The 26908-nt window shown below is 44.0% G+C and overlaps 1 protein-coding gene across 19 annotated transcripts in view; it reads right to left on the bottom strand.

Moving 5' to 3' along the window:
• The window catches only part of hth (Meis homeobox homothorax), a 576382-nt gene that overhangs the window by 188034 nt on the left and 361440 nt on the right, over positions 1 to 26908 (bottom strand). For 13 of the 19 annotated variants that reach the window (XM_071677162.1, XM_071677168.1, XM_071677160.1 and 10 more), the window contains one exon: positions 20209 to 20259. The exons of the other annotated variants lie outside the window; for them this stretch is intronic. In XM_071677162.1, coding sequence (XP_071533263.1) covers positions 20209 to 20259 — 51 coding nt within the window. The remainder of the gene's footprint in view (positions 1 to 20208; positions 20260 to 26908) is intronic. 19 annotated transcript variants of the gene reach the window in all.

The raw sequence follows: 26908 nt of genomic DNA, 5'->3' as shown, positions 1-26908 counted from the left end.
AACCAATGCCACAAATCAAAAGCACATAGGCACATCTGACCCCCCAGTAAACTACGACCCTGGAATGGACCGTGGCAGAAAGACTACAAGGGCTCTTCTTTCTCCAGTTTCCAGGAGTCCATTCTCGGGTGGAAGTGGGCGTTCTTCGGCCTCACGGCACCGCCATCTTGTCCAGCTTAAAGGGGACCTGTAGCGCTGGATCAACGACTGGCTGGAGCGAAGCACGCTCGTCTGGAAAGCTGCTTCCAGGGGGGGAGGGGGGAGGCGGGCCATTCCAGTGTTGTGGTTTCTCGTCATATTCACTTCTTTACTCATCTCTCGGAGTTGTAGTTATTACCATGACGCATTTCTATTTTTATTTTTGCACATACTCAAATTAGCTCGGGCGATGCAACAGGAAACAGCTATAATTATGCTCATCAGAGTATTATTAACTCCATTTCCCTAGCCAGTCCAAGTGCGAGGTGAAGAAAGGAATAATTTCAAGAGACCAATACTTAAGGGTAAAAAAAATCCTTTGTTAGAGCGAGCTGTCAGGTCGAGTCTGAGTCAAGAATCAACCTCAATTGTTAATGGGGACCCAGGCAAGAGTTGTGGCGTTGTTGGAGATGGTGATGGTAGTGATGGTTTGTGGTGGTGATGATGGTTTATGGTGGTAACGATGTTCACTGTTCTCACAACAGTTATTGTAGCTACAGTTCGTATTGTCGGGTTATCACTCGTCTTATAAACAAATGGATCTGCTCTAGTGGCTGGTAAAGATGATAGTGATGGTTGTTACGTAAGATGATGGTGATAGCTGTTACGTAAGATGATGGTGATGGTTGTTACGGAGGAAGTAGCTATGAACGTTGAAGTGATTCTGATAAATGGTTGTAATAGTTGTGGTTCTGAATGGAGTATCTCAGAGGACGAAAACACATTACTGTGATAATAATCAATAGATATAATATACGAGGCGGAGGGTGCGAGTACACACACTTTACCGTGATGACATAATAATAATTCTTTGGCTATACAAAGCTATGGCGATGAAACCCTAGGTGGCAATGGATGCTTAAAGGTGCCATAAGATAACCAACGGTTCTTGGAGATACCAAGTGTGAGGTGAAGTGTGCTGTGACCCCGTTTCCCCATGGTGGTGGCTGGGCTCGACACACTGGCATCGTCAGGGAGATGGCGATGGTGATGACGCAGAAGCTAATGAAGAAGGTCAAGGGGAAGAAACAGAGATGGAGAAGATTATGGTTAGGAAGACAATGTAAGTCAGGTTGGTTGTGATAATGGCGGTTTGAATGATGAGGATGACAGTAGAGAAGGGTTGTGATAGGTACGAGTCTCGTGAACAACGAGGCCGCCCTTGGGTGCTGCGCGGACGGTCCTGAGGGGAATGAAAGGGAGGTAGATACTCCAGAGGATCATCCCCAACACCACCAACAAAGAGATTAGGTTCAGTGAGATTAATACCGCGCTGGGAATAGTGGCATAGATCCCTCCACAGGATGACACCGTGAAACTTCCCAATGAACTGTGTGGAATATACAAAAAAGTGGTGTTAACGCATCGCGGCTCCACACAGCATCGGGTCATAACTTAAACCTGTACATGAAATGAGTGAAATTTTTTACAGATGATATTTCAAACGTCATACTTTATCGTCTCTAGGATGATGAAGGTCTGACTCATTATTTGGCTATCGTATACTGTTTCATCTTATTAGACAAACATGTCTCAATGATGAAGACAATAGATATCCTATGTCCTGGCAATATATCATTGGTCTCCCTCTCATCTTTCGTACAGGATAACCCTCAGTCCTCGTCCAAAATCCGGTTGAGTGCGTTAAATACCCAATTGACACCGTCCTATTATGGCCAGATACTTCTTCTCTAAAATCCCGACGACCCCACCACTCGCATCTGTCTCATTCCTGCTCCATCTCTTGTCCCAGCAGCCACGAGTAACCCCGTCGACCCGTTGAGGATGACAAAAGCCTCCGGGTGTAGGGTTGTGGATCCCCCTAAAGCGGCGCGGGGCAGGAGGCGAGCATCGTTGTGGCCGCTCAGACAAAGTGTTTGATCAAGTGAACATAAACGGTTGTGGACCCTATAGTCTAGTCAGCTTGTTGGGTTCGGCCCCACGTCGTTCGGCCATGGGGGGTAAGGGGATGGGGGTTATGGAGGGGAAATAACTTCATGGTCACGTTCTTGTTCTTTTAAATACTTAACTTTTAAAGTAATGTAATTCAACATACTGTTTATATCACCGAGACAATATGAGATTATCCAAGTTTTCAGACGAGTGTACGTTAGTGTTGTTGGTATTAATTCCAAAAGTGTATAATCCACAAATTTTCGGTGGTCATGAAATCAATTCCTGGTTCAGACCTCCCTGCCTGATCGGTACCAGGGCCAGGTATGCACCCACCATATCAGCACTCGTCCCAGGAATGCCCCTACACACCAACATTCATGCTCGGTAAACTCTCCTTCACCCAGAAGTAGGAGGAGTCTCCTGAATACAGTCTAGAGCACGAGAGCTCAGGCATGTCCCCTCACTACATGCCACAACACTTGGGACACGTTTGTTCTCCCGACACTGCACAACATCCTAGCCAGGTATGCCCCATCCAAGTCACTAAGACCCCGACCAGACGTTCCTTAAAATGCATTACTCGAGCCAGAGGCCCATGCCTTAACCTTAACCCACAGAACGAGCGTAGTATGTCAGTATGGCACATTCCTCAACACACGACGCCCATACTACCCACGTCCTCACAGCACATCGAACAGCAACCTCACCTCCTTGCTGTGGGTGCGTTGGGCTGTGCGGCACCCAGCCCAAGAGGCGGGACATAATAAGAGCTATACATCACAGCGGCGGGTGACGGGTGGACCATATGGCCGCCGCCGCCGCTCGCTGCGCCCCACCACCGAACACCTCCAGCCTCGCTGCAAAACATAATATTTTTGGCCAATTTAATACCTCCACGTTTTCTAGTTTCTAAAATGGATTTCCAGGTCTATCACCAAATATATTTTCACTGATTTTTCTCCTTTTCTGAACTTCATCGGAGGAATTATTCAGCAGGAGGAGTGGAGGAGCGCAACAGCGAGCAGCAGTACCGGTCGAGGAACATGGAAGGTGCAGCAGGAGGCAGCAGAAGAAAGCAGTTGATGATGGCCAGCGGGAGGTTGGGTCGGCCTGGCTACTGGTGCGTGTGATCATCTGTGACGGCACGATATGGCGCGCCCAGGAGCTGTGGTGATGTGGTATAGTACTGTGGCGATGGTGGTCGTTGCTGTGATGTAGTGGTTGTGGTGTGGCAATGTTGAGGTGGCGCAGTGCTATGGTTGTTGGTGTTTAAGATATGATGGTGTGGTAATGTGGCTGGGTGATGCTTCCCTGCAGTTGGCAGTGCTGATACGTGGTAGTGTAGTGAGATGTGGTGTGGTAAGGTTCGTGGGAACGATATGTGGTGGTATGGTACTTTGGGAAGTGGTGCTAGGTGGTGAGGCAGCGTTCCTGGAGCGGTAGAGCACTGAAGTGACAGGTATTTTCATGTGGTGATGTGATGTGATACTAAGCTCGGGTGGTGCAGTGCCGTGGCGATCAGTGTTACGTAGCGGATGTGTAGCTATAATCTGATGTGATAGTCACTACTTTTCCATGGTATACTGTGGTGTTATGTAACGCTTGTAGATGGTACTATGGCACGTAGTCATGAAGTAGGGTGGTGTAGTCATGAAGTAGGGTGGTGTAGTGTAATGGTGCTATTACACAAAATCAGTATTGTGTGGAGCGTTACACACACACACACACACACAAGCCTAAGAAAGGTGTGTGTGTGTGTGTGTGTGTGTGTGATTATGAACTGTGTATTATAGGGAGAGAGTTTTAACCTCCTGCTGCCTCATTTATTTCATATATAGACGTATAACCATATACCCCAGCTTACGCCAGGTATCCATTTATCGACCATCCCTGAGGGGAGGATGAACAACTTGCTCGACTGTGAGCAACCCCCCTGCCCAGGACTCGAACTCTGGCACATCAGATTAGTCGGTAGCAACACTAATCACTGTATTAAATGTGCGGGTGGTGGTGTAGCAGTGTGCGATGTAGTACCAATGACAAGTAATGATCTGGTTGTGATGTGCTATAGCGACGTGGTGTGTGAGGTTGCTGTGATGAATTCCTGTGATGTGTAACGGTACCGTACATCTATGGCATGTGGTGCTGTGTTGTGCGATGTGTTAGGTGTTGCTGCGTGGTGTTATGGCATGTGGTGATATGATGTCATGTGGTGGTGCTGTGTGTCTGGACTGTGGTGTTAGGGGGATAAGGTGGTAATAAATGTATTAAAAGGAAGTCAACAGCATCGTGAAAACTTAAAAGCACCACATTAGCCCTCTCATGATGGTCTCATATCTAATACTTGACATACAACTCTGGTTTCAGAAGGACCTTAACAAATCATTGATAACTGATGACAACTCCTCCTGTTAACTGATCCTGTCTCACTAATTTCTAATCTAATAGCCGTAACGTCTTTCCCTTTGGTCTGTGGTTGTGAGGTGCGTTACCTCTTATGCTGAGGCGCCTGTCTGTGTCTGTGTCTTCCTCTTCCTCCTAACCCTCCTCCTTGAAAGCCACTTTTCCAAGCGGTATCTTCCAGGCCCCGAGGTGTCTAGGACCGAGCGTTCCGGGCCGGCGTGGGCAGCGATCACCCGGACAGGTAGAATAAATATGCAAATATCTTGTGTATTCACCCCAACAGCGTGCATCTGTTAGCCGGACAAACATGGTGGTGGGACTAGCATCCAACGCCGGCCCTCCCTCCCTGCCTCTCGCACACACACACACACACACACAGACACACACACACACAGGGCTCTCCTCCACCGCGATATACGGGCCCAACTGACCACACACCAGCCGTGGCCGGGGAAAAAAGTAAAGACAAGTGTTGCTGCCGTACGCGGAGCTTTACGGTCAATACTGAATTTGTGTTCTGCACTGGAATATATGAACGTCTTGATGGTGAAGCGGTGTTTGTAGACAGGGGAATATTCCTGATATTGGTGTCCTATATAACACTTGATGACATCTGCTGCACACATCACCAGAAGATTATCTGATGATATTTCACACACACACACACACACACACACACACACACACACACACACACCTTCACTCACTCTAACACCCTCAAACCAACACAAGGGAAACCCAGTCGGCGAGGCCGCACAGGACCAGCGGAGTGGAAACATGAATAATCAGGACAAAATTTAGGTTCGGGCGGCTGTGATCGAGATTCCCTGTGACGTGGCTCTAATATTACCATCCGTGGAGGAGGCGGCCCGACACCACACAAACATACCTGCAATCATCCCGGGAGGGAGGGAGGCGGGCGACCCAACACCTCGCAAACATACCTACAGTATCCTAGGTACGGCGCCCGACACCACACACACATAAGAGCAATCATTCTGGTGAGATGGGAAGCCTGACACACACACACACACACACACACACACACACACACACACGTAATCATACTTGGGGAGGGGGAAGTCCAGTACTTCACAAATAAGCCTGTAATCATCCTCAGGAAGGGTGACAGTTGGCTGCCAAACACTAAACAGACACATTCATGCAATCATTCTAAGGAAGAGGGAGAGGTCAGCCATGATAACAACACGCCCCTAATCATCCAGAGTAACAAGGGGGATGACCTTCCCCTCAAATACACAGCCATGTATCATCCTTAAGGAGGAGGAGAAAGTGAAAGTCCAACACCACACGGACATATCTCCAATCATCCAGTGGCTGGGGATAAGACACTCCCAACCCACACTGATATAACCAAACACAACCGGAAGCCTCTTGAATCTGGAGAGGGAAATAATTTGGTCGTGTATCATACCGACACCAACAGTCATTCTTGAGAGGCTGGCCTTATACATCTTACATACATACCTTCAGTCACCTTAGGGGTTTCTCAGAACTAAATGGACGAACATTTTTCACCAGTAAGGTTGTCGCACGGTATAAAGATGTATCTTTAATTGACCTGAAGGCTTTCTGACACTGCAGTACGAATGTTCAATTCTCAAAGGCAAGTCTGCAGCCGGTATACAAACGCTTGTCGAAAACTAGAAAATTATGCTCAAAGGCACCTACTCTGTGCCGATAGTTTGGGCTCTGTAAGGTCATAAAAATCAAGTCATATACCCGACAGCTCTTTAACCCTAAATACAAAAAGCAGAGAGAGAGAGAGAGAGAGAGAGAGAGAGGTTACACCTTTTCACCTGCCCTCGCCCCACCTCCAAAGAGGCCAGGCGTCCGCCGATGCACTTTGCCAGATAATCCACAGAGGGTCAGGACCCACTAGGGAAGACGTTAACTAGAGGCACACCTCAGCAGGATAGAGAAACAAGGCAAAAACTTGATGACAAGAGGAGCCCGGCCCGCAGCCTCCCTCCTCCACCCAGGCGGTATAATGGCGCCCTTGCATCATCAATTTTACTTATTCAAGAGCTGGAGTCCTGAGTATGCCAGGGCTAATAACGCTGCAACGGAGAGCATTAAAAAGCCTGGCCCTTCATAATGAAAATGGGAATTAAGGGCGCAGGGAGGAAGGAGGGGAGAGGGGGGGGGGGGGACAGGGGTATTGAGGGTATGATACACGGGACTTTCAGCTTGGAAGTTGGCGGTGGTGGTGGTGGGAAGGCAGAGGAGGAGTTGAGGTCATGTTCTTATCTTCATTAGCGTAGAGGGGGTTCCCGAGGTGGAGAGAGAGAGAGAGAGAGAGAGAGAGAGAGAGAGAGAGAGAGAGAGAGAACTAGTGGGTACGTGTGAGCGTTCTGGAAGACAAAAAAAAAATAAGGATGACTGTCCATCAAACACATGATGTCAAACTTTTGATGAACAATACCTAACATTTTCATCCGTGTATAAAATACAAATCATGGTTTAAACTCCGTCCACAATGGTGTATAGTGCTAACAGATAATAAAAAAAGGTATTCAACAAAAAAAGAAAGGTGGAGATTTTCCTCTGCTATTAGGCTAAGCTTCGTTTTCATGAGTCGACAGAAAACCACCACTGAGTGAGGCTGTACCGTTCGTGCTGGCTGGGAAGAGGAACCTGCTACAACACAAGTGATAGCAACTTCGATAATCTGGCACTGTTTTGAATTCTGCTTGTCTTGGAGCAGCTGAAACGGCCCTTACTGATGATTAATAGAGGTTCAGTGAATTTTCTACCTCGATAATACGTTTAAGTGACGTCAGTTTAACCTATCCAGGGGACATATCACAGACAACTTCTGATATCACTACGCGGAGCATGTTCTTGTAGTTCGTAAGACCTCGACTTTAGTTCTATTTTCTGTTGTTAATCAAGTTCTTAGCCTTAAATGCTATATATAATATTTTCTGAGTTTTAAAGAACACAGAAATGGATAACATTAGAACACAGATGAACATTCGAGTAGATTTTACTTACAGAACTCGAGCACCAAAGCTCACTACTTCTATGGTGTTGCATGTTTTTAACTCCTTACTCACTCACTTGTCAGACTCACTATATTCTTCACCGAGTCAATTCTAAATGCTAATAAACGTACTAGCCGTCTTTTCGCGAAGCCTTGACTATGCGCCTTGTGAATCACTGCCTTTTCCTTCCTCATTTTCTTGTCGTTTATCACCTCAGCAGAACGTGCGTGTCTCAAAACGTGGCACAGAAGCCTCGACACTTAAGCCAGTGTCACGAATCGGTCATATCAGGTGTTGGGCGGGAGCAGCGGCGATGGTAGTCCTGGGGACCACTGCCGCTCTGGGAGATCCCTGTCGTCTGAACTTAATTTTGTAGTTAGTGTAACTCCAATAAACTGGTAGTAGCAACACAGTTATAATTTAGCTGAAAGTTAACGAACTCCTCTTGTGATCCTCCAAGCGATGACCATAACTATAAACGAACCGTGTGAAGAGTGAATCTTTCCTTATTCTCTCCAATCTTCATCACACTCACATCTACCTTCTGTTACATTCAGGTTGAACCTTCTCTCATCCTCTTCTCTTGGCGTTTCCAAACGAACATAAACCTTAATTTTGGGCAATAAAGGGTGAGGAAGTAACGAGTGTATGTGGCCTCTCCAGCGACACAAAGGGTGGAGCTCCCAGTCATCTGAAGTCCCGTGAAAGCAATTAATTAAGAGTCTCCCAACCTGGTCACGATCTGTGTACGACCAATGGGTCCCGCCTACTGTACCACCTACACTCAATACCACTGCGCACCTACCGCCTCAATTGGGGTATTAGTGATGCTACTGCAATTTTCTACGCTATGGACAACTGAGGAAACCTCTCTCTCTCTCTCTCTCTCTCTCTCTCTCTCTCTCTCTCTCTCTCTCTCTCTCTCTCTCTCTCTCTCTCTCTTCTCTTCTCTCTCTCTCTCTCTATGTTTATGGAAAAAGTGAGAGACGGAGCGGGCAAGGAGGCTTGGTATGTTGGGAACCGTGGGAGGGAAGCTGGGGAAGATAAAAGAGTTTAAGAAGAGAACACACGATGTGGAGAAGGTGGCTGCAGACAGACAGACAAGAAGACTGGCAGTGAAGGTAGTAGCACGAGGATGTGTGGTGTTTACAGTCGGTTACAAATACGCTATCTGACTGGTGTGGGAGCCTACAGTCTGTCTGTACCTGCCTACGTGTTAGTAAGACGCACAGAAACAGTAACTTGCATTCGCTTACATTTCTGTCTTACATCAGTCATGTTTCCACATCAGTCATCTTTTTGCCTCATGCTGCATCATAATCTTTAGATTCGACAACTGCTGAAACCCCAGACAACGTGATGGTCCCTCCTCAGCTGTTCGACCAGGACTCGCAGAACTTTCCTTTTCGTTTGTGCTTCTCTCTTCTTTAACTGCACGGCTCCTCTACTCCCTTAACTCGCTCACTTCCCCGGCAAACCCCTTACTTCTGCCCCTTACTACCCTACCCCCCGCCACCCCAGGACACTTGGCAGCAGTACAGACATCCAATTAGAATTCATCATTTTCGGCCGTGTGTGTACTGACACCCGGGCGATGAGCACACGCAAAATATGGCGACAATTCCCCCACTAGCAGCAGAATGTATGGTGATGACTTGTACGCCACGGCCTGGATGACGAAGCCCCTGCTGCTGCTGTTTCTGACTTGCTGACTCTATAGGATCTAACTGTGGGCGCTGAGGGAGGGTGCTGACGAGGTAAGTCAACCTAAGACGCTGACCAAGATCACCAACAGAAGGGCCTGGCTCTCTGACTAAAGTAGGGATGTTGTTCAAGATTCGCCGGACCTTAGGCTGGCACGAGCCCTTGTCTTCAGACGGTCCATCCCCCATTGCCTCCTTAAAGGAGACCTATAACAGCGGTGTGGGCTCTAGGTAAGATACTGACGGAGAAACTGAACGAAAAGCAGAGAGAGCCCATTAACGAAGGGATGAGGTAAGAGGAACTGACAGAATGTTGTGACCGAGTAGCCGAGATGTAGATGCAGATGTAGATGGGTTGCAGAACTATGCTGATTGTGAAATGTGAAGGAAGTGGGACTGCTATGCCAGCCACACCACTGTGTCCTAGTACACTGGGAATACAAAGTAAGGTCAATTCAGTCATATCGTGCAGTGCACGTTATAAGCACTTTCTTAACTAATGTAGTTCTTTCTTTCATCTTTTCCGATGTACGATCAAACATCTTAACTAACTTAAGGAAGAAGTTTGTTTATGACTGAAGCCTTAGATCCTTGAAGCAAACTACAGTTTTGCCTGACTGGAATCCACTCAACAGGAATTTTTTTTTCTCACTTGGGCTATGTGACAGACGTATGCGGCCTTGGTATAGTTTCCTCACTGTAGAAGCGGCGTGTATGAACAAACTGAGGTAATGTAGACGTACCGACGACTCAGGGTCAGGAATTCAGCGAACAGAGATATGATCATTTGTGTTGTATGTGTATGCACTGGAAAGTGATTTCAAGGTATACGTGATATCATTAGGTCTGCTGTATTTGCCTGCTGCATAGAAAGAACACAGACACACATCAGACACGATCGTCAGTCCAGGCACTCAACTCGGACGAATGTAGGTACCGATACATACCAAAGACCGCTGCAGGTACCTCTAAGACCGCTGCAGGTACCTCTAAGACCGCTGCAGGTGCCTCTAAGACCGCTGCAGGTACCTCCAAGACCGCTGCAGGTACAGTTACACAGTCACACAGTCACATCACCGTCACAAGACGCAACAGGGATAGATCTATCATGGTGAATTCAAAAGCGTCTCAGGTAGCTATAATTCCGGGTTAACTTGGTGTGACTACCGAAATTAACCGAGTGTGACGGTATGTGACAGGCAGCACCTGGCGTCTGTGACGTATGTGGCGGCACCACACTGCCATCTTTAACACCAACGACGCGAATAAGGAACCGCAAGAGAGAGAGAGAGAGAGAGAGAGAGAGAGAGAGAGAGAGAGAGAGAGAGAGAGAGAGAGAGAGAGAGAGAGAATTTCATACACGTTTCTGATTTCATTTTACAAACAAAATAAAACTAGAATATGGGATTATGACAAAAAAAGAAATGATGTTCATTATTTTACTGAGAAAAATATAGTCACAGATACTTATATTTATTCTTTAATTCATTCCTAAATATAAATTTGGCCCGACAGTCAAACAGCGCGTCACAGGCTAGTGGGTACGGGCGGCAGGAGGAAGAACGCATGGCCTCAACCACTGTCCCAAATTTGTCGTAAATTTGTCCTGACATCAAGCGCGAGACTCGAACAGTCTTCGCAAAAACAGATTTTGTAGATGTGCTCAAATGAACAAGTCACATCCGACAACTTGCTAAGCTTCGTATCCAGTAGGGAACCCGCAATACAGATTCTGGGAGATCGTTTTACAAAATGAATTGTTACAGAGCCTTCTACAAAACCCAGTCAAGTGTTACAGAGAACTTTGATAAAGGCGTCACGTATGCCTCGCCGATATGCAGGACAATACAACTGTTTACAGTGTTTCGTTCATTCAGTTAAAACCCATATGAAGAAAGATTACCTTCAACCAAAGACAGCAGATGTATGTGCAAGGTCTATACGTCAACCAAGTCCTGGCTACAGTGGCATGAGAAACAGAATGAAAAACAGTTGGCAGTTCATGACCCTCCTGCGGATTTCTTTGAATTATCGAACACCGTGGCAAAGGGTCCCTCCAACTACCTTGCCTCGAACCCGGATATCTGTTGACGTAACACCAAATGAAAAAGAGGAATGAAAGAAAGAGGGAAAGATACAGCAGACAAATATTCACGTAATAGGAATCGAACAATTCCCTCGCAATACAGGCAAGTTTTCTTCTCAGTAACCATTAATGAGCTGGGACACAAAAGTCTGTCTAACACCACGAGGCCAGCGTGCACCACATTATATCGCGATTGGCATCCATCACAGGCTGACTCAGTACTCCCGGCGGCCACCTATGTCGGAGATGGGCTATACACACACACGCACACACCGCCCATGGTACTACCCGACAGTTCAAGCCGCCCACACCTCCCAAGCCGCCCGCCCACACCGCCCATGAAACACGCAGAACTCAGACCGCCCACACCTCCCAGGCCGCCAGCACCAAGACCCCAATTAACACCCCCACTCCCCTGCCCCCGGGAAGGCGCGGGCGGCGGCCGTGAAATACGACTCCGGGTTTCCATTAATGTCAGGTCGAGCAACGACATAAATACAAGCGCGGGGGACCGGCGGCGCGAGAATTTGAATACTGGCTCGTATCAAACATTTCACACCGACGCAATATACACCGCAAACAACTATCACAAACAACCACAAACTAACCACACAATGATTTTTCTCTAAAGTATAAAAACAAAATTAAAATTCTAATATAAAAAGCGAAAACAAACGCACGTATGATGATGCATAGTGACAAAATTTTCAAGAGGCGTTTCGTATATGTGGTTCATTACAAACAAATATGAACGCAGCCGACGAAGAAAACCCCAGAAATCCAGCCTCACACACAAAAACGCCAACAAGATAAAATGTAACATCATTCATCATTTATGGTCAGTTATCAAGTGCGCACACACATACACACACACACACACACACACACACACACACACACAATACGACATCATAGTCCTTAAACAACGAGATAAATCATCCGTTATCAGCATCATGGAACAGAACATTCTATCCTAATTCCTTAAAACTTTTCGCTTCAGTTAAAGCAATAACGCTCGCTAGTCTGGTACTAGGTAATACAACATCCTTGCCAAAGATAAAGCAATGAGACACGTCAACCCAGGATAACAGTGAGAAATACTGCATCCAGAGATAAAGTAAGAAATAGAAATCTAACCCCACATGTGATACTGCAGCATCCTACCACAGACAGAATACAAAGACGAACTAGTTTAAGAGAATATAATAAAAGATTGTTGTCTAAAATCATATAATAAGATTCTATATATAAGTAAAGTGATAAAACATGCCAACAATGATAACGTAATACAGCCAAGTACAAGGTAACATAATGAAACAGCCTAGACCAAGACAACGTAATAAAAACAGCTTAAGCTCCCGCAGCAGCTTAGAAGAGACAGCTTACAGCACAAACTGCGTTGAGACTTGATGGAGGAGACACAGTATAACATATCGCCAATGCACTTAACGTTTTAAGGGACTTCTGATTCTGTATACAACACACAGAAAAAAAAATATATATGCCACTTGGTGGCACCTGGCTTATCCACTGGCCATCTCTTCTTTAATAAATCAGATAAACTTAGCAAGACAATCTTCTGTTCTACAGGGAGTCCCAGATTTTATGCACCGAGGAATTTTCAGCTAAAAACAGATAGATGAGTTCGCTACTTTGATATGCTGCATCTACTGAGGGCGTGAACACTTGACCAACAGCCAGGTAGTGCAAGGATGAAGAACGCTACGCAAGCCTTGGTCAGCCATAAAGCAAAGACTCGGAACAGGTAGCAGGTACTGATTTTGGTTAAGTTTTTAAGGTTGTTAATCTATTGTTCCATTCTGATTCAGGTGGTCAGGTTTAAGTCTTACTTTTATTTCACCTGTTATCGTTAAAACTCTTCGGGATTTAATACGATTACTTCACTACATTACGGGAAAAGAAAAAGAAAGGACATTTCCTGTTCGTTGATGAGCATAAAAATGTAATTCTTTCTTCTTTATTGACATAAGGAAATCCTGCATGAGGAAAGTTCCAAAGAAAACCAGATATTAATGAATGTCTGGTTCACTCATCAAATATTCAGATTTTTCTTCCAAACACGTACGTGAAGGCAAAAGTTATAGGAGGCCATTAGAATTACCTGATATATTTGCACATGTTTTGTCTATATATAAATCATCTTCAAAAATTCCAAGACTGTGAGTCACGAGACGTAAATATGAAGCATACTAAATGGGTCTTGGCTCCAACCCCAGCTTAACCCCATCAGCCGGCGGGAAAGAAACAGGTCTGTACATTGTTCATCTTTATGATGTCTTGCAAAACTGGCATGGTACAGCCCACATCCATTCAGGAAAACATCTGAATTACAGGGGCAATCTTGCAGCTTTTTAACTACACCTATTTCAATAGAGGTGTGAGAAATCCATTACATCATATACATGGAAAAAATTGGATAACCCCTGTAATGACTGACTGCGAACAGATGACTTAAGGGATTGAAACTCTTACAACTGGTTTGAACAGCAAATAATTTCCTTCATGCCAAGTTTCAGGCCCCTGGAACACGGAACGCAAGTACCTTCCCCCACCGACCAGGAATACAACACAATGTGAAGCGCGAAACGCCTGGCTCGGACCATTTTCCGACCTTAGGGTTTAGGCGCGTTCACTGGTTCAAGGATTCATGGCACATTAGTCTGAGGCTTGCCTGACCAGCCAGTGGCTCGTGGCTTACATGGAAAGGTCGCGACGTGGTTCTCAAGGGTCGTACCGTCGTGTTCGTGGGTTGTACCACGACAACAGGCCCTTGTACCCCATAACCCTCCCTATTACGACCTACCGTCATACAGCCTTCACAATCCTTCATAGTCAAGACTCTTAGTAAGGGTGTTCGAATATCAGTTCAGATGAAACGTAACTGAGAAGGTGTGTGAGAGAAGCCGCCAAATGCTAATGAAGGATCTGCAGAAATACGACGTATTTCCATCACTGACACTGCATGTCTTAGTTACATGTGGGTTTGTTTGCTACTCGTGGGTTCGAACTGTTGTGATGAATTTGAAGGGAATTTACAGGAGAACATCAGCTTCAATATTAACCCTTATGGTTTCATAAAAACTCCTCAAAAGACTATTAAACTGTGTCAATTTGAATATCATTCCTAGTTTCATACATAATTTTAAAGCAGGAAGCCATTAACTGGCCTCTGTAAATAATAAAACAAGGGTTGAAGATTTCTTGATGACAGGTCACCAGAAAATGAGAAAATAAGGAAAACAAAACATAAAAGACGAGGGAACGTTAATGCTTACCTCAGACCAGACATAAGTTTGGGGTCTGGGAAGCGACTCGGTGGGCATACTTGCGCATAGTTGGTGGTGTGTGGATGGGGCGGAGGTATGCGGAGCACGCCACACCAGCCTACCTATAGGGCAGGCCTAGGGACCGCCGTTACGTCCACTTAGGACGTTCTAAAATAACTAAATAGATCGCTGCAAAGAAAAACAATCTCGGTCCAAATCACAGAGAAAAAGCCTGTTGTTAATGCATTGGTATTTATCCTCATCATGCGCGTCTTCCATGACATCCAGCCGGCATCAGTGTCTTCAGTCAGCTGACAATATTCTTCCCTTAGAGGCTTAGACGACTATGCCTTCCCGTAGACGTCAGTGCTTTCACATAGACGTCTTCTCTTAAGTCACTAATGCCTTCCTTGAGATGCTTGTGCCTTCCCTTAAACTATAGTGCCTTTCCTACGACAGCAGTTTTGTCCATGCGTCGCCACTGCCTGCCTCTTACCACAATCATCGAGGACACATGATGGCTACGATGAGATTTAGAAGACATACTCGTAATTCTGACAAACTTCATGAAAAAACATTAACCTAAATATGCAAATAGAACATACCACCCTTCCCTTCCCGGCCCTGAATACCAAATTAGTACCAACGCAAGGACGAAAAAAAAAAAAAATCTAGGCCTATTAATCTGAACATGAACATTTTCATAATGGCGGCTTCCACACCCCCTGCCGCGACGGGCGTCAAACCACCACGAGTGTAATTCAGGCCTAAACTCCCCCTCCCTCATCCCCCGAATGAGGCACCTCCTCTCCCCTTGTCGCCGTGATTTTGGCCGCTCTCGTCTTTGTCTGAGCGGCGGGTGAGTGGCAGGGCGTCGCGCTTTCATATCTGCCGTCACAGCCCAACAAGCGACCGTTAATAAACTGATAAAACACAAGATAATAGAGGAGGAGAGGGGTAGGGAAGTGCCACCCAGCGAGGTGTTCGAGGGAGGGAGTGAGGCAGAGATGAAGGGACCATAGGAAAGAGAAGGTGAAGAAAGAGGAGGGAAAGGTGAGGGAGAAGGGGTAACTTCACGGGCCTAGAAGGGTAGCCTGATGGCTGGCAGGCTGGCGAGTGATCACCGCGTTTCTGAGAGATGTAAGTCACTTCAGGAGCCATCGAGCTTCATGAACCACCAGTCTTGTGCTCTGGCTGACATATCCGTCGCTGCTGCTGCTGCTGCACATGCTTACACAATGGTTACATTATAAACACTCGATAGTTATCAATGTATTTACTTAGCACCTTTATCCTACCCAGGTTCTAGGACTACTCTCATTATGATACAATATCTCTGAGTTACGATCATAGAAGAGAAGTCCTGCGCACTAGGGCTAAGGAACCTAACCACTAACGCACGTCCTTCCACAAAACAGGTTCACTGGGATAAAAATACAAATTCTTGGCGGTGCGGACAACTCATAACCCGAGGGCCAGGCTGTTCAACAGGCCCTTTAGATTCATTAAATGGAACGCTCGCGGCCGCACCAGATACATCTGTTTTTGTTTCTCAAGACAAAAGACGATGGCTTGGGCTACTGCCTCTTCCCGCCATGCTTTGCGCCTTCTTTTCAGCCGTATATTGATGCTGCACTTTTTTTTTTTTTCAAGAACTATGCTTCTAGTAAATTTGGAACGCTATTCAATTACGGTGGAGGAGTTAATGCTTACCGACTTGAACCGACCAACATACATTCTCAGACTTTAACTCAACAGCCTCTACGATGTGTTCCTACCAAGTGTCGATCGGAAACCTTAAAATACAAAAAGGCATAAAAAATGAAATGTGTGGACTTTTAAGTCCTTAATTAAGCAGAGTATCTCGTGTACATACATCTCCACTACCATTGGAAATGTCAATACATGTAAATTAACATACGTATATCAGTTGATTTTAATAAACCACATTACCAGCGCCCACCACACTTTGACGTAATGTCTCCATTACTTACGGGTCACCTAACCATTTTCTTTTGATGTCTGTGTACGCGCGCTCGTGAGAGGGCAAGGATGTCAGAGGAGGACAGTTAATCAGTGGCTCCCAGCTGATTATCCCTGCATTGTAAGCAAGTCTCATCAAAGCTGCTGCTGCTGATGAGGATTTCTGATGCGAAGATGACCACTGAATGAAGAGACGCGTGATTAGCCGAGTATACAAACAGACGAGCAAATATATGCATTCATAACGTATACCAATAAAAAAAACTACATATATCAATTGACTGTTTCACTTGAATACTTGAGCGCATATGATTCGTAGGCAAATGAGAACATAAAATACTTCCACTTCGGGTCAATTCATTAACTCAAAACAGCCCATGGCACTCTCAAAGCAGATACAATAATCTTCACAGCAGTAGCTGAGAAGCCTTTTCGTGCAAGCTTAGCAGAAGTATAACTGAGGAAACTCCACCTTCTCTTAAGACAACACCTATTCTTCATGACAGCATTTGAAAATCTCCTACACCACGCAACAGAAGGCCAACGTAATCATGGACATTACAGCAGGTTAAAACCAAGCTCCTATTTTCCACACATCAGGAGGCCAACACAATCATCGTCACTGTAACAGGTTAAAACCTCCTACACTTCACACACCAGAAGGCTAGAAGCTGGCCCACTGCAGGGTCTGAGAGAACAGGGGATAAGAGATTCCCTAAGGTAAGCCGCTGGTCCGCACTCAATTACATAACCTGGAGCACACCTTACCCGCAACATAATGCCTGTATCTTTCAGGTACAACACTGAGGGCTAGATTTCTCAGCCACATCGCTGAGAGTCGCATGTTGGTTATTTGGACTTTAGGCTTATCGACTGCCGAGGCCATTAAAGCCGTCAGCGTCAAGTTATGATCACCAATAGAAAAATCTTCAACACTTTCTTCAGGTGCTCAAGAAAACTATAAACCCATACAGACTCTCACTGCATATATATAGCTTACTACCTGTCCATCCAAGAAAAGTGTACAAGGATAATTGTATTCAATCACTTTCTTAACCTAATGTCTTCTGTTTACTAGCTTGATATAACTTTTTGTAACCTTTACATTTCTTCTGCCAAGGTAAGAATTTATCCATGAGAAAAGCAAGTGAAACCTAAGTTTACATTAACAAAGACCGTGGTGTTGTTGGTTTTCAACATGGTCTTCTGAAAAATGGTTTATAATGAACTACCGCCTGCAATAATTTTGTTTTCCTAAGAATGCCTTTGATATTGTGCAAGATATCACCTAAAATGCTTCTTCAGCACTCTTAAAATTCTGCATATATACATCAACACAAACACCATCTTCGCAAAAGACGTTATAAAAATTAACATCATCCCTAAGGCCACCTCTGCTACAATTTTAACGTCTTCCTATACATCGAGACACCACTCTCTTCAACACTTTTCATCATCGTCTTTTTATTCATGTTATCTAAGATGGCACGGGATGAACAGCTGCGTTGACTGTGGTCCGACTTCCACATGCAAGAGTCGAGCCCATGCGCTCGACCCTCGGCGGCCCGTGAATGTGTCACGGTCAGGAACGCTAACATAGTGTTCAAAATCGTCGTCACACTAGTTCTGAGCAATGTTCTAGCTATCCTCTTTGACATGAACTCCATAAGGATCTTCTACATCAACTCAAACGTCGCCCGTAGTAATACTTCCAGTATTACCTCCAACACATATTCGTCACACAATCCCTCCAATAACGTCTTCAATATAGGTCCCAGTATCGCACTTAATACTGCACGGAATATCGTCCGTCTTTATCGCCTCCAATACTGTCTTCAGCATTGCCTTCAATGCCATCTCCGATATCGTCTCCAATATTGCCGCCAATGTCATCATTATCGCCTCCAATGTCGTCTTCAATATCGCCTCCAAATTCGTCTTCCTCATTGTCTACGATATCTTCTCCAATATCGCCGTCACTTCCGCAATTTCTGTGCACGTGTTTCACTTCCTTTGACAGCACGGAGCGTAAGAGAATTATCCAGCATGTTGTGTTCACGGACGTACGTACAATCAGTGCTTGGTTGAAAAGTACAAGGAAGGAGGGGAAGGCGATGGTGTGTTGGAGAGATTAGCACATCCACTAACTCTAAATGTTATGAGTGAGGATAAAGGTATAATTCATGATCATTCATGACGGTCATGATTGTCATATAATGTTTCTTCACATATCTACCTCAAAGGTTTGACGTTACTGAGTGACTATCTCTGATCTTACAAGATCAGCAGAGAAAGATACAATTATTTCAACCCCTCCTTGGCACCTTGCAGTGTTACACTACATCTAGTGATGCCATTCAATTCTCTGCCATACTTTACTGGCTTCTGTATAATGCTACCCAACCCTTTATTTGCAGTTGAAGCCCCATCAGTGCTAACATATCTAAAATATGTTATCTAACCCTCTGTAATGCCCCTTGACTCTGTGCATTGGTATTTAATCCTTTATGGTGCTATCTGATCCTGTATAATGGTATCCAACCCCCTGCATGACTAGTTGTCCCTCTGTATGTCGATTATGCAGAAACTCGCCCTCCGTCTAAGATAAGGTTCGATGAGCTTTTATATCAGTGTCTTGAAATCCTTGATCTGAGTTTCAGTTTGTCATGAGGTTCGTTGGTGTCATAACACTGTAAGACCCACATCTGGTGAATGAAATGTCCAATGAAAACTAACCTGGAGATTCACAACACCATATCAGGAACCAAGAGCGGTATAAAACTCACTTTTTAAGCGCGTTACCCGGACATTCACCACCTGAATCACCGTAGAGATGTTCACAGTTTTTTACCCACTCAGGTAAAATTCCAGAAAATATTAAATCTGGACGGCAACACGAACTTGTACAAGGAAATTCCCTGAATTTCCTATTGTAAAAGGAAAGTGAACATTATATCAAGCATATATCTAAGATGTGACTCAACAGGCAATCATTCACATCCCAGTATAATTAACATTCCTTTTAAACATGCTTATTCAACCATATACAGTACCACACAAACCATACAAGTACAATGACAGAAATAAAATTACGAAGTATCAGCGAGCTAAAGTTATGAAACAGAACGTAAAAGGGGAAAATACCACAGATAATGCTATACAACTTAAGAATGATGCTCTGAAACTGTTAAAGGCCATTTCTGGATACACTGGCAGTATCAGGCAGGTCACAAAGAAACAGAAATACCGACTGTGAAGCTAAAGTGTCTGACACTGCAGTAGCCTTCGCATCTACTACAACAGGACACATTGCTGCCAATTCTATCTACTGGTAACAGCAGACATACTAGTACTCGTCAAGAGTTGCTTGAACCCGACGGGATCAAAAGTACCAGCAGCACTACCAATATCAAATGGTACTGTAAATAAATATTGCTACCAGTACCAAACGGAGCTACCAGTACCACACAGCAAGGCTCTAGCAGACGTCAACGTGTTTCTAACTACCATTGCCCTCCGACCAAGCAGGCTGTACCAGGAAAATTAAGGAACAGCCATCAACTCGGAGGTAATCTAGCAAGACCGTCTACCACGTTAACACAACAACAAGACAGGGCAGGCAAAGGTAATTAGTTGACCCCTACCTTCGAACTCGTGAAAGAGGCGAGAGTGTAGACCAGCGGGGCTCTTCTTACCTGTTGGGAGAACAGAAATCAGGGTTAGTAAGCGGTTGTGAAGAGTTAGAAGCAAAAAGGAATATAATGGAATAAACTGGGGGTCAACATGGTGGAGTAACGATAGGTCAGCATATTCAACATAGTGGAGGAACTGGAAGTCAATATATTTAACAACTGGAGTAATTATGTTAGTATATTTTACATACTATGGCAACTATAGGACAACATATTCAACACAGCGGAGTAACGATAGGTTAACATATTCAACATGGTGGAGTGAATAGATATTAGAATACTCTAAATGGTTGAGTTAATAATCAGTCAGTATATTCAGGATGGTGAAGAACGACTACCTAAAAATTTAACACAGGAGAGTAACTAAGGTTTGAAAATTTTGAAATGGGAGGACATCTAAAGTTGGGACCTGAATTTCTTAAAAGTGGAATAACTAGATAAGTTATTTACACGTTTATTATGATCGAATCAAGATATATCACAGGATGGGATGGGATACCACAAAAACCTAGTGGATTAACTAAAGAGGCATTATTAAGATAGGGGCTGAAAAACAATAACGATTTCGACAATAAAGGAAGTGAAATATAAAAATTCAAATATACTGTATCGACTCGAGTAGAGTTCAACGCGATCATCATTATGGTCAAATGGTTCATCCGAGGCAGCAGAGAAGCATCGATACCCCGGAATGACGAAACTTTGGCTCGAGACAGCCCACAACACGGTAGAATGAACCATTCCGGGCTTCAGACAGTCACGAGGAGGTGGAATGTCTCTCATAGAGCTTTGTGTACATATTACCACATTGGAATGTTTCATACGGGACTGTATACAGTCATCAGCACGATGGAATGACCGAGCCAGGGCCCCCGAGAACTCACAAACACGGTGGAATGATCGGTTTAGGTTTCTAGACAGTAAAGGACTCGGTGGAATGTCAGGCCAAGGTACCAGACGGTCAAGGACATGGTGGCATGATCAGGCCAAGGCTCCAGACGGTCAAGGACACGATAGAATGATTCAGCCAGGGTTCCAGTCATCAATTCGGTGGAATGACTAAACCTGTGTTTCAGAACGTCATCCACGGGGTGGCATGACTAGTGCAAGGCTCAGAAAAAAATACAGATGAAAAAACCACTCAGAACCTGGAGCCACTGAACTTTAACAATAAGATCCACTGTAAATTTTTTTCCTAGAGCCACCTCAGAGAATTCAGCAACACGGTAACATCTAAAATAAGATTATTATCCAACTTTTTTTATCATAAAATGTTAAAGTTGTTGCTGTATTTCCTTCGAGAAATTTTAACGATAGAGGAGACGAGCATTTTCTCTCTCTTTGTACCCTGTCGGTAATACAGTAATTAAAGTGTATTTATCAACACATGCAGTGACTAAGGTGCTGTAATCGTTAAGAATAATTTCATTCTAAAATATTATATTTTGTTTCATGACTGTGAGAGATAATGACACTCCTTGTAGTAGCAAGGAAGAATTTTTAGGAAATTAGAAATATGAAAAGAAAACAATAAGAATCCCGAAATTACTGCCTAAAAATACGTACACTTATTGAATTAAATCCAGTCGCAAAATGACGTTACTCGGCACCAGGTACACAGAGTACTGAGGGGTCTCTACGTCTCTTGAAAATAATACCCAGACTTGTCGCTCACTTGAGAGTCAAAGCACTTAGGTATTATATATTATTGCTATATAGCTTATATGAGCATCCATGAGGAGTCTTAGATTCGTAAAACACTTCATTCAATTCTTAAACATAACTAGGAAACGCTGTGTATTATAGCGTACTGGGCCCAATTCCTATACAGCGTTTACAGCGTTAAATCGAGTAATATATTGTGTAGATGGCGCGGATTACTTAAATGTTGTCTCTTTAGGAGGAAGAAATTTACCCAAGAACAGAACTGGAGGAAGACATACTCTCCGAGACAGAGGGACTGTGCTTCACGAACCAGCGAGTGTGTGAGGTTACTGAGCATGATCCACACTTACCGTTTTGCACGTAGTCTTTGTCACATACCGTAAGGCGAGGCATCGCTCCTGCTGCTACATCCATTTCACTACATTCAGTAGCTCCTGCTTTGAGAGCATATCTATGCCTAATATCCTACTGGAAATATATTACAAACGCGTTTCTTCACTACAAGATTCATAGCCAGGGATTTAATCATAGCGTATTACAGGTAGTGAGAGTGGGCACGAGCAGGAAGGGAGCGGACGGCTAAGTGCTCCAGAACATAGGCAAATGTAGCCAAGTCTGCACCTTGTTGCTCGGGCCCGTGGGGGTGGTGCCAACCAATCAGATTTATGGATGCTAACTGACAGCCAATGGGATGTATGGATGCCCCGGGTGGACCAATGAGAGGACGCGTCAGGTGCAGGGGTGGGGCCGGGGCATGGTGGGGGCGTGGACTCTTGCAAGGTTGGGTCAGGCGGGCACTGCAGCTGCAATACACCGCTGGCGCCACCACACCGCCGACGTTCACACCACAATAACCACCAGCTCGGCTCCGTCTCTGCACCACAAACAAACGTACTCTCCCATAACTACAAACTAACCAACAGGAACCAAGAGCCACTCTCCGTCCCCACAAGGGCACTACGATCAGCCGGCTCCTCGCCGTAGTAGTAGTACCCACAGAGCGACGACTGATGGAACTGATCACACGCACCACATCTTCGTCCAGCAACAGAACAACCCCCCGCACAACTCCGCTACCGCCGACAGACACTACCAATCTCCCATCTTCACTACACGAGTGGGGGAAATGATTACACAATACACCCACAGAACTGTACCCAACACCCAAGACCACCACCTTCAGGAGTGAATAGCCCTCTCCTCCTCCACACCCCCAATACCACAATCGTTCCCTACCCCTCCCTCACACCCAGATCAGCTGGCTGGCGGATGGTGGGTGACTCGGCCGTATCAACCGGACCATCTAGCTGGCTCCTCGTTAGCAGCTGGTGCCCCTGCGGTCTGAAATACACCGCAGTAATTCATACAACACTGTGGAATACCAATGTTCTCGGCTCTGACGCTTGTGCTCTGCACTACCGAGCGGAAATTTGTTTTGTGTACAGACTTCGTAAGATCCTCTTGACTATGGAGTTGCGATCCTATTTTGAAAGCACAAGAGGAATTTATGCCCCATAGTATCTCAGTGTTTCCTATCAGTTTACAGTGATGGCATGTAGAACCTGAAAACTGTACTGATTCTAATTGCAAGAAAATCATTTTACTGAAAACAACAATTTTTAGAATCATTGTATTACATCTGAATTACTTTTGTCATCATTTATCCTATGCCATACAAGTACAAACGAAAGAAAAATACATAAAGGAATTAATGCAGTAACACTAAAGAAAAAATGCCATATTGAACAATCGAGAAAAATATCCTGAAACAATGAATGAGACGAAAGATATCTTCAAAAACCAAAAAACGGTTCCACTGGAGTAAAAGTAAAAATTGTTATAAACACCACCAAGAGTGTCATAACTGTAATATTAACGCAACTCCAAAACTTGTTTTCTAATTCTTCTTTTTCTTCATCATCATCTCCGTCACCTTAGGATTTTACTCTTGTTTTCCTGCATTATTGTTGTTCTTGCTGTTTATGTTCCTGCTTCTACTACAGCACTAATACTACAGCACTACCATTACTATTACTAAAGTACAACTATTACTCCTATTACTGCTCTATTACTTCTTGTACTAATACTACTGTTACTACTACTACACCAAACAACGATATCAATAACATTTAAACTATCAATGAAAAAAAAAACAATGATAATCATGATTATGATAAGTTCTATCAACATTGCGTTTTTATCTTTATGATTATCATTATCCTGACTGCTGCTGCTAATGTTGTTGTTCGTCTCAATACCTATCCTAACAACATTAATGTAATTATACAATGATAAAATCATAAAAATTTTCATTAGCACCCTATCACTTTTACCATGAGCTACAAAAGGATACAATGAGGCAAAGAATAACAAGAATATTATGATGAAGTCTTTCGAAGGTAAAACTCACGTAAAAGTCCTATTCATCTTCAACCACCTCTAATGATGTGAATAATCCCACAACTAAGAAACTTACTATCGAACAAAAGAATTCCAGTCACTAATAGTTATATATAATTTGACAGGAGAGTAGAACCTATGTCTTTTGTTCCACAGCAAAACACATTCATTGCAAATAATAACAAACATGATACAAACGCATTCACATACGAGTATAAATCCTTCACAGCCGAGAACGCTAAAGGAAGTGCTGAAAAGGGCAGTCAAAATCACTTTCGATTTCTCTTATACCACTTATCAAAAGGTGTTCAACATACTAACACTCCCGATCCTCTCTAATCATCCAGGAATTATCAATGAAGTTTCGTTACCAGTTACACCACCGTCACTTTCTGCAACATGAGATCCCTCGTCCCCTGGTTGCAGATGGACATCATAGTCGCATTAAACTCATACGAATTTGTACAACCTGCTATGGGAGCCACTCCTTCCCAGCCACTGTGAACATTTATTTCTATTGTGTGTTGTCATCCCACACATTTCTTTGCACATAGTGTTTTTTTTTTTTAAAGACTTCATAAAATCTTCATTTCTGCATTACCACTGTTAACATATGCATCTTCGTGTATATTTTCAGATAGGTAATTTAATGCACCCACTAGCATACAGGTATATTTACACAATTATATACACATACAATAAATATACACACTAACACCCTAACATGTAAACATATGTTGGACAATGGCCAGGTGCCATATCTGCACCTGAAGGTGCTCAAAATTTTTCAATTGGTGGTTATATCTCGACGGTGACGACCTTAATGACCTTGGCTACAACAGGCCTAAAACCCTATACAACCAACCAACCAGCAAGGGCCATACATTCACGGAGAGCGTGAATGGTCTTACAATTATCTTGAAGACCAGAAAAAGGTGCTCAATTTTTTTCGACTGATGGTTACAAAATGATGTTGTCGACCATAATGATCCTGGCAGTCGATAGGCCTAAGTCGAAACAACCACCCAACCATGTAAGGACACATACACACACACATACTAGCGAGTCGACATCGACCCTAACCTGTCGCTATAGTCTCACCTTAACAAAACTTTAATGGAGACAAACTATCTGCTGGCAAATGTATAACAGCATTCATCTCTTATCGTGGATAAGGAAACATTCATACTTTTTACATCCTACATTAGGCCAGAACTGAAATATGCTTCTCAGGTTTGGTTACCACCCACACTTTAAAAGGTACAAAGAACTAATAGAGAAGGTCCAAAGAAGTGCAACAGTGTTGGTACCAGAATTAAGAGAGCCGAATTACAAGGAAAGGTTTAAAGGCCTTAAATTTGAGTATTTCGACTAATTTGTTGTTGTCATCGATGAACGTTTCTTCGAAACATACAAGGTCATGTTAACCAGAGGTCATAACGTTTACAAACCTGTTTGAAAAGATGAAAAGGGGCGCTTTTCCAGTATGAGTACAAGATAAATGTAATAAACTGAGTGACGATATTGAGAATGTGGTCAGCATACATAAGTTTAAAAATGCGTGTGACAGTAAAGTTCAAGGGATGGCATCCAATGAATGTAAACCTCCCTCCCTTTACAGCAAAATATTTAAAACAAGTACTACTTACACACACAAAACATCAGCCACTGATAAGGTAAACAAAAAGAGGTTACTCCTTCTTGAACAAGCAGACTCCCTCCTCGCCATGCATTAAATACTTTTCAACTAAAAGAAGCAGCTCAAATTATTAACAATTACTTCGCGACCAAGGCCGAAAGACTACCCACACCTTGGCACCACCTATCTACCAATGTACATTCAGTCTCCTTCACTCTGTGGATCAATTTCTGAATTTGAAGTCGCCAGATGGTTATACAGCCTCAAGATTCACCGCTTCACTACATAGAGTTAGTTACCCATGAAACTAAAAGGTTCCCTCAAAACAATCTGCTCCATCCGAGATGCTTCCTACCAGCAATCAAAATGTCACATTCACTACAACATCGTGTGTCTTTGGAATACTGGTCAACAAGCCAACATTTCCTGAATATAGCTAGGTAGCCCGTTCCCATTATCTCGATTCCCAAAGTATAGTGGAATCTTAACTTAGAGAAGATAAGGATGTAGTGAATATAATTGGGGGTGGTGAAGATTTAAGTGTAGTGATGATGTAATGTGTAGTGAAGATGAAGGTTTGGTGAAAATAACGGTGAAGTTGAGAGTGTAGTGAAGATGTTACGTTAGTATAGATGAGGGTAGTGAGGATGTATGCTAATGAATATAAAGTGTAGTGAAGATGGCCATTTTGCTCTTACCCTCACAATGATCCAAATAAGTTTTAAGGCCAGCGCAGGCCAGTCGGAGAAGCTTTGTTTATTGAAACATCTTGTACCGCTGCTGCCTCATCTATATGGACAGCTTCAATTGCTATCACTATCTCAATAAAAAAAGAACTGCTCCCAGTGCTAGATTAACCATTTTACTGCGATCATTGTTCAAGTGGTAGTATGCTAAGATGAAATGCACATTTGCTTACAAACTACTGCAGCCTGAATAATCAGAATT

The sequence above is a fragment of the Panulirus ornatus genome, chromosome 24 (genome assembly GCF_036320965.1).
Source record: "Panulirus ornatus isolate Po-2019 chromosome 24, ASM3632096v1, whole genome shotgun sequence".
Taxonomy (NCBI): domain Eukaryota; kingdom Metazoa; phylum Arthropoda; class Malacostraca; order Decapoda; family Palinuridae; genus Panulirus; species Panulirus ornatus.
Note: the sequence above shows the minus strand (reverse complement) of the source record. Positions and strands in the feature narration are given on the sequence as shown.